The sequence below is a fragment of the Primulina eburnea genome, chromosome 3, assembly GCF_022965805.1.
Source record: "Primulina eburnea isolate SZY01 chromosome 3, ASM2296580v1, whole genome shotgun sequence".
NCBI lineage: Eukaryota > Viridiplantae > Streptophyta > Magnoliopsida > Lamiales > Gesneriaceae > Primulina > Primulina eburnea.
In genome coordinates this window covers 2,935,347-2,949,979 of record NC_133103.1, presented here as the reverse complement: position 1 = coordinate 2,949,979, position 14,633 = coordinate 2,935,347, and the positions used below count along the sequence as shown (strand labels likewise).

General features: G+C 33.8%; 2 protein-coding genes across 4 annotated transcripts; both read left to right on the top strand.

The window, feature by feature from the left end:
• The first annotated feature begins 742 nt into the window (after positions 1-742).
• Positions 743-6,064, top strand: LOC140825347 (protein BCCIP homolog). Of its 3 annotated transcripts, none has more exons than XM_073187071.1 (10): positions 743-888; positions 3,499-3,669; positions 3,758-3,807; positions 3,927-4,151; positions 4,655-4,864; positions 4,955-5,020; positions 5,119-5,208; positions 5,288-5,339; positions 5,513-5,637; positions 5,780-6,064. In XM_073187071.1, the coding sequence occupies exons 2-10, from the start codon at positions 3,510-3,512 to the stop codon at positions 5,843-5,845; spliced, it is 1,044 nt and encodes a 347-aa protein (XP_073043172.1). In that variant the 5' UTR covers positions 743-888; positions 3,499-3,509; the 3' UTR covers positions 5,846-6,064. The 3 variants fall into 3 exon arrangements, with proteins under 3 accessions (XP_073043172.1, XP_073043171.1, XP_073043173.1); XM_073187070.1 differs by lacking the exon at positions 743-888 and adding an exon at positions 918-2,438; XM_073187072.1 differs by lacking the exon at positions 743-888 and adding an exon at positions 925-2,438 and having other exon boundaries at positions 5,731-6,064.
• A 5,112-nt stretch (positions 6,065-11,176) lies between these two features.
• Positions 11,177-13,570, top strand: LOC140825346 (cytochrome P450 98A2-like). The gene is made up of 3 exons (XM_073187069.1): positions 11,177-11,710; positions 12,241-12,638; positions 12,730-13,570. Exons 1-3 carry the CDS (start codon positions 11,233-11,235, stop codon positions 13,363-13,365), a joined length of 1,512 nt encoding a protein of 503 aa, XP_073043170.1. The 5' UTR covers positions 11,177-11,232; the 3' UTR covers positions 13,366-13,570.
• Positions 13,571-14,633: the final 1,063 nt, after the last annotated feature.

Here is a 14,633-nt window from a genome sequence, read left to right as displayed (position 1 = left end):
CCGTCGTTATTATAACGACGGTTTTCTTTTCACCGTCGCTACATAGCGACGGTTTTTAAAATAACCGTCGCTAATTAAAATAAGCGACGATTTAATGACAATCGTCTTTTTTTTAACCACGGTTTATCAACCGCCGTCGCTAATGTAGCGACTGTTTTTAATAAATTGTCGTTAATATTGCGCCGATATGACTAAACGGTCGCAATATTATGCGACGGTTTCTAAAAAAACTGTCGCTCCCAAAATAAGCGACGATTTAATGAAAACCGTCCCTTTTGCAGCCACGGTTTACTGTCAACATTGTCGCTAATATTGCGACAGTGTGACTAAACCGTCGCATTTTTGTGCGATGGTTTTATTTATAATCGTCGCTAAACAAAATAATAGCCGATTTACTAAAAAACCGTCGTTTTTTTAGTGACAGTTTATCGTCAACTGTCGCTTTTTCAGCGACCGTTTTTGTCGAGTCGCCTTTATCAACCGTTGTCTACAACCGTCGCCATCGGCGACGGTTTCGTTTAACCGTCGCTATTAACGACGGTTATTAACTAACGTCGCTCAAAGCGACGGTTATACAAAGACAGTCGCATATTTAGATCGGCGACGGGCTTCGCCTTGACCGTCGCTTAAAGCAACAGTTTAATATATTTCCGTCGCAACTAGCGACGTTTTTTTGTTGACCGTCGCTATGATTCTATATATACCGAGGTTGACGAAATTTTTCTTAAGCGATATTCGCATATCTCTGGTAGTAGCGAATCTCTATAAATTCTTCGAAGTTTCGGATTTTTATTTTGTACTAACATTTTTTTGTATTTATTTCGTAAATTTGCTAGTCGGTGCGATCTATCAGCGTCACGTGGAACTGCATATCCTCGCGCACATCAGGTTTTCAAGATTTTTTTTTTACAGAAAATTTAATACATGATTTTAATTTTTGTGTAGTAGTTTATTTGTGAATTTTATGGTAGTGTTTATATACAAACCATCGCTTCATTAAACGACGGTTTTTTAAAAAAACCACCGATTAATATAGCGACGGAACTGCCGGTAACAAACAGTCGCTTAATATAGCGACGAGTTTGTAAAAACGTCGCTTGAGGATATGACATAGTGATATTATATGGAAACTCTACCAAATTTTTCTTAAAAAAGAACAAACATCATGTTATTCAATGTTATACATAATTATTGACAAAAGCACAATCTACTATGAAAACAAACAACATAATTTTCTTACAATCCATCAGTCACACAACACTATTAACAAAATTTTCTCATGTTTCATGGCTTGCATCAACCAACGTTCCTTTTATCATTAATTTGACCACTAAAAGTCAACAAATCCACAAATACATCCCCCAAGATGCGGTAAAAACAACACATTCTATAAACAACATTTTTTATTTATTTAGAAGTGCTTCATCATAATTTGCAATTAAGTTTTGTAGGAAATGACTTATCAAGGCTATTCTCCACATTCTTACGACTTTCTCGATACACTTTTATAAAGAAAAAAAGAGCAAAGCTAATAAAAGTGGTCACACAACATACTTCATATAATATTTCATATTTTTCTGCACTAGGAAATTTAAATTTCATGAAATATTTCAATTCACGCATCTTCAAATATCACAAAATGTAACCATCATACCATAATATTGGGAGAATTCACTTTAATTGGCAATCAATGTTATGACAATTTACACTTCAACCCTCACATATCATGATACTTCCACGCGAAGCAATATCTTATTCTCTTGAAACAACTCAAATATTTCTTGATTCACATCCTCTTCTAACAACATACTAATATAAGTAGATTTAGAGCATTCTGTATTTTTCAAGTTCACTTCTTTCAAGGGATCTTGTGTGTCTAGCTATCGATCTTCCATTTGAGTTGGAGCTAAGATTAAATCATCCAATTGCAGCTCTACTTCTTCTTTATCTTCACATTATTTCTCACATATTATTTCGTCCCATCAATGTTCCATAACTCCTAAGACAATCAGAGCAGGTTTTCCGAGTTCCGACCTCACCTGAACACGATCAGGGGAAGTGTTCCGGGTAAATCAGGTTTTTATCCGAACCCATATATTATTAACTGTATCGGTTTTGGGTGGAAAAATTCTAACCGATTAGTCCGATCTAGTACTCGATTAAGAAATATTAAAAAGAAAAATTCAATATGGGCTTGGATGGATGTTGGCCCATTAGTAAACTCCAATGTCCCATTTCCAGAACTTAATTCCTAAATCGATTTTCAGATCACTCCCAAACCCTTCTGTGGTTTTTCCCTATTTTACTGAATGTCGCTCCCTTATTCAATCTTTGGTACATAGCAAAGTAGTTAGCAACACGCCAAAACCCATCAACGGTCGATTTCACCAGGACGCCGCTTCCCTTGAGAAATCTGTCGAACGATTTATTTCTTTCAGGTGATGTCTCGACGCTTTGTTATTTTTCTCTATTATTGATCATTTGATTTATTTTTTGTAGTTTATTGACTAATTATGTAGAGTGTATTGTTTGGATGACTGCAAATTTTTTTTTAATGTAACACATTTATATTTGGTGCTATTGTTATTTAATATATTAACTGAAAACCGATTTAGTTTTTAGTTTGATATTCATATCATATTGTTTTGATGTTGTTTGATTAATATTGATTTGTTTATACAACCTGGCATCTAGGTTCTTGAAAAAGTAGAGTCTTTTTTAATAGGTGAAGGATTAAACTTTTTTACTAGGTCAAGGGTAAACTATCATAGTATAAATTTCTCTGTTTTGAGTATTTTTTTAAATAATACTTTTAAATTTACAAAATATTTTTGATTTTGTTGGGTTGGTTGCTGTACGGTTGAATGAACAGAGGCTGTTTGAATTTTGAACATTGGTTTGGCTGAAAAAAGTGAGTGGCATTAACTTCAAAGTTTGCAGTATTAGTTTATTATAGAGTTATGTACTTTAAATTACTTTTAAATGTGTCCCTTTGAGGCACAATATTGAGTGCAATAATTGTCCTTGCTTGGTAGAGCGATCGAACCATGGTGCTTCAGCTGCTGTGTGGTTTAAAAGATTTGAGTTGCACAATTACCACCAGCTATAGCTTTTGGTAAAGCGACAAACACTCGGTCTTACAATTGGTATCAGAGTCAATGTCACGGGTTCGATTCCCATTGATTGCAAGGAGTGCAATTATTGGGGAGGATATTCTTGGGTACAATAATTGTCCTCGCTTGGTAGAGTGATCGAACTATAGTGCTGGAGCTGCTGTGCGGTTTAAAAGATTTGAGTTTCACCATTACTACTAGTTATAGCGTTTGGTAAATCGGCAAGCGATCGGTCCTGCACAAAATAATATTGATTTTTGAACCACCTTGTCGCTTGTCCTAAAAAGAATGTTGATGTCATAAATTCGGTATATACATCATTTGTCATTCTTTCTTGGGGAAATATCTTACCTTCTCTTGTCCTCCTGGCCTTATATTATCCAAGTTGTTAAAACAATGCCTCGGAAACCATTGAGGTGTCATAAATCATTAAGACATCGACCGCTCAGCTTTTCTCCATTTGCTCGTTCAATGGCTATGATTGCATGTGCTAAGAAGGCCAAGAACAAGAGTCAACAAATCAAGTTAAGAAATACAGACATACAAAGTGCTTCTGGTAGGTTTTTCCCATAATTTTAGCTGTTTCAGCTGGTATTTTTTATTTATTATCCGTCGGCCTTTGTGAAACCAACATCTGTTCCTAGGTAATGGTAAAGTTGAGCTGTCAGACAGTTCTGTGGATGAAGAATTTCAGGTTTGCTTATATTTTCACCTTTATATTACCATTGATTCCTTTTGTGGTTGATAGTAAATGATTTAGAGCAATGTGTCCTTTGAGTCGTGTGCAAATAAATAATTTGTTTGTGTGGGAAGGGAATTGTGCAAGCAGATTTTGTCTTCTTTGATCCAAAACCTGGCGACTTCCATGGAATTAAGGTCTTGCTACAAACATATCTTGACCATAAACAGTGGGATCTTAGTGGTTTTGTCGACTTGGTCTTGGGACAACCAACGGTTGGAACTGTTGTCAAGATAGAGAATGATGATGATGACGGAGTATATTCTGTTGTGACAGTTCTTAGTTTAGAAAGATACAAGGCAAGCTATCTACTTTTTGATATTCAATTTTTTGTCTTTTATTGTTCTTCTCTTGTCTCTTAAGAATTTTTGAAGCTGATTATCTTCTGCTTTTGGTGTTATGACATGTCACATAGGGTCAATTAAAAGCAGAAACAAGTGGCTTAAATGCAATATTGATTAAAGTCTTCTTAAAAAATAAAAAATAAAGAAGCATAAGCAGTTGTGCGTTTGGATAGAACAGAGAAAATAGAATCATAATTTTTTTCATAGAGAAGTTGAATCAAAAACATAATCTTAGTTTCTAATAGTGTTTTTTCAAATCTAAAAGCTCAGTCAAGCACCATTATTCTAACAAAATCATTAAAAACAACATTTTCTTTTAAGTTGGTTTCTTTCACCGAGCTTGTAAAAGCCGTGCTGCAGGAGTACATTGTTGATGTCCATTAATCAACTTCAATTTTACACTTCTATTTGCAATTTAACAATTCATGGTTAATATATAATGGTTTGGTTCCGTGCAGAATAACAAATGTTTGACTGAGTTGAAGGATTACCTTCTTGAAGTCTGCCAGGGGAAGGACGTGGTAGCTAGCCTCAAATCTTTATTTGGAGAGCATGCACTGGGTGTTGGTATTATCGTTTCTCAGCGCGTGGTTAATCTTCCATCTCAGTTGTTGCCTCCCCTTTATGATGCTCTCTTTGATGAAATAGCATGGGCAACTGAAGACGAGGTTAATATGATGGTTAAGCTCAATTGAATTATTCTGTGTGTTGGCATACAACAATTTTGCACTTATTTTTTGTTATTTTGCTTGTTTTAGCCCACAGAGGAGCTTCGGAATTCATTCTGTTTTAAAACGTATATAGTTATAAGCAAAATATACAAGGTATATTCTCGGAGGAGCTTAATAAATAATTATCAATCGGATAAACAATTGTTGTAAATCAACAATAATTATTTTTTCTTTACTGCTAATGCCAATAGCACAAGAATGCAGACCAGAATGCAGGGAAAGCTAGAAATGGAGATGAAGTCGTGATACATATTAAACCTGAAGATGAAATTTTTCTCGAGGTACTGGAGTTCTAATTTTTCTGCAATTGCTTTTTACTCATTGATATTGGTCACCCGACCTTTTTAAAATCTTCTGCAGCTTAGCTCATGGTCCTTTTGTTTTCCCTTACATGCTCAGCAGGTCACCACAAGTGAGGCAAGTACCAGTATTTGTCATCGTTTTAATTTGTGCTTAAAATTATTGCAGATTATGCATATTACGTCCAGCTGATTCATTAAGTTCCCCTATTTGATTGTTTTTAGACCTTTCGTTTGTTCCATGGTTTTTTACCAGAACAGTTTTTTTTATTAAATCTCATGTCAGTGCAGCTTAAAAACTATAGATTGATGGGTTTGGTCATGGTTGTTGATGCCAACAAAGTCAACATGTTCAGAAAACAACTGCACTCATTGATAGAGGAATCGCAGTACCATGAATCCTTCCAGCAGGTTCGCAATTTTCTTGTCATTTGATTTCAGTTTCACCTGGATCTCGGGGAATCAAGAAGTGCAGTCTGCTAACTTGTCATTGTCAATGATCAGAGCTGCCAGATTCAGGATTCGGTTGTATCTCGTCATTGTCTATGATCAGAGCTGTCAGATTCAGGATTCGGTTGTATATCCTCATCGGATCAACGAAAAGATCTTCCAAGAATAGCTGAAAATTGAGACCCGAAGGTCATTAGTGTGTACCTTGTCATTCTCTACTCCAAAGTGCTGGCTGATTAATATCATGGAGTGGCTTTGAGCCCGAAATTTTGATGTTTAATTATCATGGTTTTTTGTTTGGCATAATATTAGCTTTTTATTACTCATCATGTCAGCAGTTTGTCGGGATACTCGTACAAATTATTCATTATAGCGACAAGTTCAATGATTCCTTAGTTTAAAGATTCTTTTAACAAGGTTTGTACTTGGCCTTTTTTTAATCTCATTAGATCGTATTAAATATAAAATGTTTTCATCTCGTCAACTCTAAACCCAATTTTAGAAAAATTATTCTTAAAATGTTTCATATTTTTTTTATTAAGAACAATTATTTTATTCCATATATTACTTATTTTATTAATTATTAAATTATATAATAGTTTTATTAACATTAAATAATAAATATACACTACAAAAAAACGGATGGATTAACGACGGTTTTATTCAATCCGTCGCTACAGAGCGACGATTTTTAGCATAACCACCACTAATTAAAATAAGCAACGGTTTAACGACAACCGTCGCTTTTTTAGCCACGATTTATCAACAACCGTCCCTAATGTAGCGACTGTTTTTAATAAATTGTCGCTAATATTGCGACGATATTAAACCGTCGCAATGTTAGGCGACGGTTTCTAAAAGAAATGTCGCTCCCAAAATAAGCGACGGTTTGATCAAAATAGTCCTTTTTGTAGCCACTGTTTACTGTCAAACGTCGTTATTGTAGCTGACAGTTTGTAATACATTGTCGCTAATATTGCAACAGTGTGATTAAACGTCGTATTTTTGTGCGACGGTTTTATTTACAACCGTCGCTAAACAAAATAAGAGACGATTTACTAAAAACCGTCGCTTTTTTAGCCACGGTTTATCGTCAACCGTCGCTATTGCAGCGACGGTTTTTGTGCGGCTCGCCTATATCGACAGTTGTCCACAACCGTCGCCGATCTGGATCGGCGACGGTTTGTCGCTAACCGTCGCTTTTAACGACGATTACTATCAAATGTCGCGAAAAGCAACGGTTATACACAAACCGTCGCCCATCTACTTGCTCTTAGCGACGGTTTAATATCGTTCTGTCGCAACTAGCGACGTTTTTTTATTGACTGTCGCTATGATTCTATATATACCGAGGTTGGCGAACATTTTTCTTAAGCGATATTCGCCTATCTCTGATAGTAGCGAAACTCTATAAATTCTTCGAAGTTTCGGTTTTTTATTTTGTACTAACATTTTTTCGTATCTATTTCATAGATTTGCTAGTCGGTCAGTCGGTGCGATCTACCAACGTTACGTGCAACTGCATATCTTCGCGCACATCAGGTTTTCAATATTTTTTTTAAAGAAAATTTAATACATGATTTTAATTTTTGCTTTGTAGTTTATTTGTGAATTTTATGGCGGTGTTTATATACAAACCGTCGCTTCATTAAACGACGGTTTTTTAAAAAAACCGCTGATTAATATAGCGACGGTTTTAACACAACCTTCGCTTAATATAGCGACGGGTTTGTAAAACCGTCGCTTAATATAGCGACAGTATTTATATTTCCGTCACTTCTAGTAGCGACGGGAGTTAAGTAACTGTTGCTTCAAGAAGGCGACGTTTGTTCCAGTTACGAATTTTTAAACCGTCGTTAAAACCCTCGCTTTACCTTTTTAAACCGTCGCTAATTTTTTTTTTGTAGTGTATGTAAGATGAATCCAGATGCGCATTCGTTTATGTTCAAATAACATCGTTGGATGAAATGATGAAATCATCGCTACAAAAATAAATTCTCTTATGTGGTTGAAGAGTGTACTCAAAGATAACGGTTTTTATCCGTTGACTGATTTATGCAAAACCCTCGTTACAATTAGCGACGATTGGTTCATGATTTCCGTCGCTAATATTTTCAGTAAAATAATAAAAATTACTTTTAATAATTTAATAAATATAAAAAAAACTTACAATTTGAATAGGCTAACAATATTCATAATCTTAACAAGCACTTAAAAATTTATCAAATAATAAAGCGAGAAAATTTACACTAAATCGAAACTAAATACGACAACGTTTTAAATATCATTGTCGTAGGTGCGTTGTTGATTTGTATTTTTCTTATAGTGCATGATATAAATTACATACGTAATAAGAGTGATAATTTTTTTTTATAGAAATTAGAATCTTACGTAGAGTGATTGCTTAATATATGATGTTTGGTGTGTGAGTTGACTGTTCGTTGAATAAAATTATTTTATCAACACCACCAAACAATATTGAGTATAATGTAATTTCAATTTAACAACATTTAAGAAAAGCAAGCGAGAAAAGTTGATCCATGTAAAATTGATTTTTTGAAACACGTTCTCCCATTTTATTGTTAAGCAAATTTCCTAAATTTTTTTTTTTAAAACTTTAATTAATGTCTATAACTAAAAGATAAGAAAAATAAACGAGACTTAATTAGAAGTAGCATAAAATCACACACACACACACACACACACACACACACACACAATATATGTATATATATATATATATTTGTGTGAATTTACGTATGTATTTTAATATTAATACATTTCCTAGCTGAGAATTGAAATATGTTATTATCATTATTATTATTATTTATTTATTTGCACTCAATTGTCGGAGATGGATTATTATATGGTCAGAAGGGTAATGGACATTGGTTGCGGCACCAACCCACCAACCCACTGAAGGATTTTGATTTATATTTTAATTAGACCCTGAAAATATATTATATTTTAATAATAACCTCTAGTGCAATGTGTGTAAACTAATCCACAAAAAATATTTTCTCATTATGAAATTTTCGTACATTTATTTTACTGAATATAACGAGATAATAATTAATAGAATTTAAAAATACCAATTATAACATTCACAATCACACTGTTAACATTCTTCCTGTTTAGTGATATTACAAAATCAAATTAGGAAGTGTAAAAAATTAATAGAAGTTTAGTTATAGTACCATTTAACATTACTCTATTAATAATTAATATAATTTTAAAATATCAATTAAAGTTTATCATTAAGTTTATAGATAGTAGAGAACTGGGAAAATATATATAAAAAATAAAATAAAATAAAATAAAATTTACTAGCGTTTGAAAATTAGATGAAAAAGTAAATTTTTTTTGAGATATAATGTTTGGTGAATAAATGATTCTAATGTTATTTTTTAGTAAAACATTAAAAATATTCTTAATCGGATAAGGCATTGATCTCTCTCTTCAAAATTATCAAGGATAGGAAGGTTCAAAAAACATGCAAATTTGATTTTACAAAAAAACATTTTCTTTTAACGCTGTGTTGGCTTTCTTCACATTAACTATCAAATTCTCCGAAAAGTTAAGAAATTCAAATTATATTATTTATTTTTATCTAAAAAAAAATAATTCGAATTATTATTTTTCAATAAACTTTGTGTACTTTGCCCTACTATACACAGGCCAGGCTGTTGGGACTGTCCATTGTAAACGATTGGATCGGGCTCTGAGATAGTAGCGATTAGGCCCAATGGTCTGGACTCCTTCCTGAGCCCGTCAAAGATCTCAATCTCTCCAACCCTAATTTGGAGATGACCACACCTTTTTCCCCCTGAAATATATGTATGATTTTAGTCCATTTAAAATATAAGTACTTGTGTCTCTATCATTATAAATGGCAAAAAACATCGTGAAAAATGTGAACTTACTGAGAATGTTGAAATTTACGTTTAAAAATCAAATTATTATATATAATAAAAGTCGAAGTAACAGAGTCAACCTCGCATACGAGTTACAATAGAATAAAAATGGTTTCATGTAAGAAAATAGAGAATTTTATTATTATTCAAATGGAGTTGAAACATTCAAGAAAAATCACCTAACAACCCCCGAGAATTAGTCAATCCAAAGTTTCATCTAGTTACCGGCTTGGTAATTTGTAGATATTACTTATATAAATAATAACTTCGTTCACTCGATACATGACACGTGTGTTGAATGGATAAATGACTAATCGTACAAACAACAAATCCTACATTGAAATGTCTCCAAATACTTAAAAATTTATACGTCATTAAAACATGGCAGCCATTTTCATATATTGGAGTGTATAATATTTTTTAAAATAAAATTATATCCACGTCAACAATGTAATATCATCATTAGTAACATAGTTTGATCGTGTAAGTAAATTAAATAAAATTAAAAAGTTATCTACTTATATTAGTCGAATGCAATCATTCGTATATAAACCTAACTCCGCCCTTCATATCTACTAAAGTTGGTGGCGAGCACGTGGACCTCGTAATTTGTCACGCACATATATACTAGGATGATATATTTCAAAATGATTAAAAATTATATAGGAATACGAATAATTAAATTGCAGTTTAAGAAATTATTCGAAGAAAAAAAGAAATTTTTTTTTATAAAATATTATATATAATGTAAAAATCAATTGAACTTTTCGAAATTGGGGAAACAAAATTTAATTTTGGGTTAGTTTGATTTTGAAAAGTCCTGTCTAAAATTTGCCCTGTGGGTTGGAGGGAAGAAGTAGGTGAAATCAGACAGTGGCAGCTTGCAAAAGCAGACATTAATGTTCAACCATGACACGTGAACGAAACTACGTATGGAATCCACGATTAATTTTTAGATATTTTTAAATATAGAAACTTTATTATATATCTATACATGATGAAATAAAAATTAAACATAAGTATATGTATAGTTCGTAAATTGATTTACTGAGGTAAACTCCTAGCAATTAAATTAGTGAATGTGTCACAACAAGTCAACAACCTACCACTAAAAAATTAATACAAGTAAATATATTTTATTTAATGTAATAAACTAGGGTTTATGCATGTAATTACCTCCAAAAAATACGGTTTAATTTAATTTCTCGTTTGGAGAATTTGTTTAACTAGTAACCTAATCAAATACATTTTTTTTTATTTATAGGAAACTAAAATCAAATTACATTAATTAGTTAACGTTTTTTAAAAGGTAAAATAAATAAAAATTTAAAAATATCAATTATAAATAAAGGATGTATTTTTTTCTTCTAATAATCTCGATAATTTAACTATTCTCAAGCATAATATTACTATATTGTTAATATTTTTTGAAAGAATTTGAATATAAAATAGTTTTTGTTCAACTTTGATTCATTTTCACAAAATTATATTATAATTTGTTTTTAACGTGATTTCTGTGGTAAATTTAAAATATTCGGTCTAAAATCAGCCACCAAACACCTCAAATGTAATGGAATTAAATTTATATATAAATAACCTTCTCTCTCTTTAGCTTCAAGTTCTGAGTCCAAAGAGTCCATCAATGGCGTTACCACTTCTAATCCTCGCATTTCTCACCATTTTCGTAGCTTACAAACTCTACCTACGCCTCCGATTCAAGCTTCCTCCCGGTCCCCGTCCTCTTCCAATCGTCGGGAACCTGTACGACTTCAAGCCAGTCCTCGTACGCTGCTTCCAAGATTGGTCCAAAGTATACGGACCCATCGTCTCCGTTTTCTTCGGGTCGCAGCACAGCGTTATAGTCCACACCCCTGAGTTGGCAAAACAGGTTTTGAAAGATAATGATCTGCAGTTGGCGTACAGGAACAGGACGAGGCAGATTGCGAAGGTCAGCAGAAATGGGATGGATTTAATTTGGTCAGATTATGGGCCTCACTATGTGAAAGTTAGGAAGCTGTGTACGCTTGAGCTTTTCTCGATGAAGAGGATTGATGCGTTGAGACCCATTAGAGAAGATGAGGTTACGGCCATGATTGAATCCATTTTCAAGGATTGTACTGGTATTGGTTTGATACCTTGATATTTATTTTTCTGTTGACCCTTTTGATACGTTCTTGATTTTGCTTGGTTGGTGTTTTTTCTTTATTGTTGCATCTGAGTTGATGGATCTTACTGGATTTCGGACATAGTTTGATGTGGATGATCTGTGAGTAAATCGCAAAATGTCAAATTCGTGAGAGTTAGAATTCCATATGTTGTAAAATTGATAGCTAAAATCACAAATGGGCTGTTTTTGTTGTACACTCCCTTTTTAGAAGTTTATGCCTTGAATTTAGTCTTTCAAAAGTCTAGGATGGTATGCTCCAGGAAAAAAAATAAAGAAAAAAAGAAGTCTAGAATGCTAATCTGATCAGAACAAACGTACGTATATTTTATTCAAGTGTGATTCAATTGGATAGGATTTTATGACTGATCTTCGTGTAGGATAGATCTCTGTAAATGCATTCGCTTAACTATTATAATATAAAGTACTCTGCTGTATTTTCATCTGCTAAAACGTGTGAGAACTCTGATTTGACGATACTTGTAGAAAATAAGGGCAAACCTTTGGTGTTGCGCGAGTACTTGGGAATGATGGCGTTTCTTCACATAACGCGACTCACTTTCGGGAAAAGATTCATGGACGATAATGGTGTCGTTGATGAACAGGGACAAGAATTGAAGGAAATTCTTCACGAGGGGATTAGGTTGAGCTCAAGAAAATCTTTCTTTGCGGAGTTCATCCCTTTGCTACGATTCTTGAACTCCGACAATGAGGCACTTGCGAAGGTTAATGCTCGCACCGACAACTTTACTAAGAGGATCATGGAAGAACACACTCTTGCACGACAGAAGACGGGGAATACCAAGAGCCATTTTGTCGACGCGCTGCTAACGCTGCAAAAGGAGTATGAGCTCAGTGAGGACACCATTATCAGTCTCCTTTGGGTAGGCTTTAGTCCCATATTTTCTACTTATTGTGAGTTATATTATACATGCCTCGAATCATGGCCCTAAGTTGCCATGTCGAATTGTGCAGGATATGATCTCCGCTGGCATGGATACCACTTCTATCACCGTGGAATGGGCGATGGCCGAGATGGTTAGGAACCCGAGGGTTCAACACAAGATTCAGGAGGAGCTCGACCGTGTGGTTGGTACGGACCGCATCATGACGGAATCGGATATAGCCAATCTCCCTTACTTGCAACGCACAATAAAGGAATGCTTTAGGATGCACCCTCCAACCCCACTGATGCTCCCTCACAAGGCCAGTACCAATGTCAAGATCGGTGGCTATGATGTCCCGAAAGGAGCCACCGTAAGCGTCAACTTGTGGGCACTTGCTAGGGATCCTTCGGTGTGGAAAGACCCTCTAGAGTTCAGACCCGAGCGTTTCGTTGAGGAGGATATTGACATGAAGGGCACCGATTTTCGGCTACTTCCCTTTGGTTCAGGTAGGCGTATATGCCCCGGTGCGCAGCTTGCTATATTTTTGGTGAGCTCTATGGTAGGACACATGCTGCACCATTTCACCTGGACTCCATCGCCTGGAATGAAGCCTGAAGACATGGACATGATGGAACAACCTGGAACTGTCACTTACATGAGGACTCCTGTTCAAGCTGTTGCCACTCCAAGATTGCCTGTGAATTTGTACAAGCGTGTGGCATAGAGTTGTAAATGAGCCTAGTTCAATGATCCTAATCGAGCTCGCGGGCGATCGGTAAATCCGAGTTTGATGCAGACTCATTGAAGTTTATTTTTTGTTGAGAACTGATAGTTGATCTGGTAACATATCCATGCATGTTTACATATAAATTAATGTTGTGTTATCTTTGATACTTGGTAATCTTATTTACGTGGTTTTTCTTTTATTCCACTCGATGTCCGCCACTTATTTATTTGTATTGTATTTTCACTTGTAAAATAGTTAATAAGTCGGCGAGAATAAATTATCATGCCAATATGTTTTATAAATCTAAAAATACTTGGACTTTTAGTACTTTATATTATATAATCCAAGTTTCGATTAAAATATTTGGGAAAAATGTTTATATTCATAAATTATTTATAAAAATTACCTTCTATTTATATACTTACATTCAGAAAATGTATTGTGAAAAGCACTTATTGAAATAATGTTTCCTTAAAAGTTAAAACTGCCAGATTTTGTTATTCTGAAAATTACAATTTTAAGGACAATAAAAACTAATAAATTTCAAGTTTTAATACGAACATGTGGGGATTACCTAAAACCCCATTTAAAATGTTTATATTTTCAAAAAATTCTTGCCCTAATCGTTCAATTCTCACATTCAATTTTTCTTATAAAAAATTTCAGTTCCTAGAAGTTCAGCCAAAATGCCATTAATCCATTTAACTAATAAATTACAAAATATTTCAAATTTCCAGGGGTGAATTTTAGTTAATGAAAAATAGATATTTCAATATTAACCGATATGTCAATTTTCATAAAGAGTTGATGCTCGTCATCCTCATTAAAATTTGCCAACTTTTTTTTTCTCCAAAAATAAACAGTTTACGATATTAAAATGTAAATCTATGGTTAACATGACAAAAAATTAAAAAACATATGATTTAAAATATTAAAAATACAAATTTATTATTATAAAACCCAACGATCAATGGCGGCGAGTTGGGTGGAATCGTGGATGGCTGGTTAAAATTATTCTTTGAGTGAGTCTCATGTGAGACCGTCTCACGGATCAAAATCTATGAGACGGGTCAACCCTACCCATATTTATAATAAAAAGTAATACTTTTAGCATAAAAAGTAAAACTTTTTCATGAGTGACCTAAATAAGAGATCCGTCTCACAAATACGACCCGTGAGACCGTCTCACACAAGTTTTTGTCTTATTCTTTTGTTGGTTTACTATTTTTTCATCATTATTTTTTTTACAAAATATATGTTTTAAT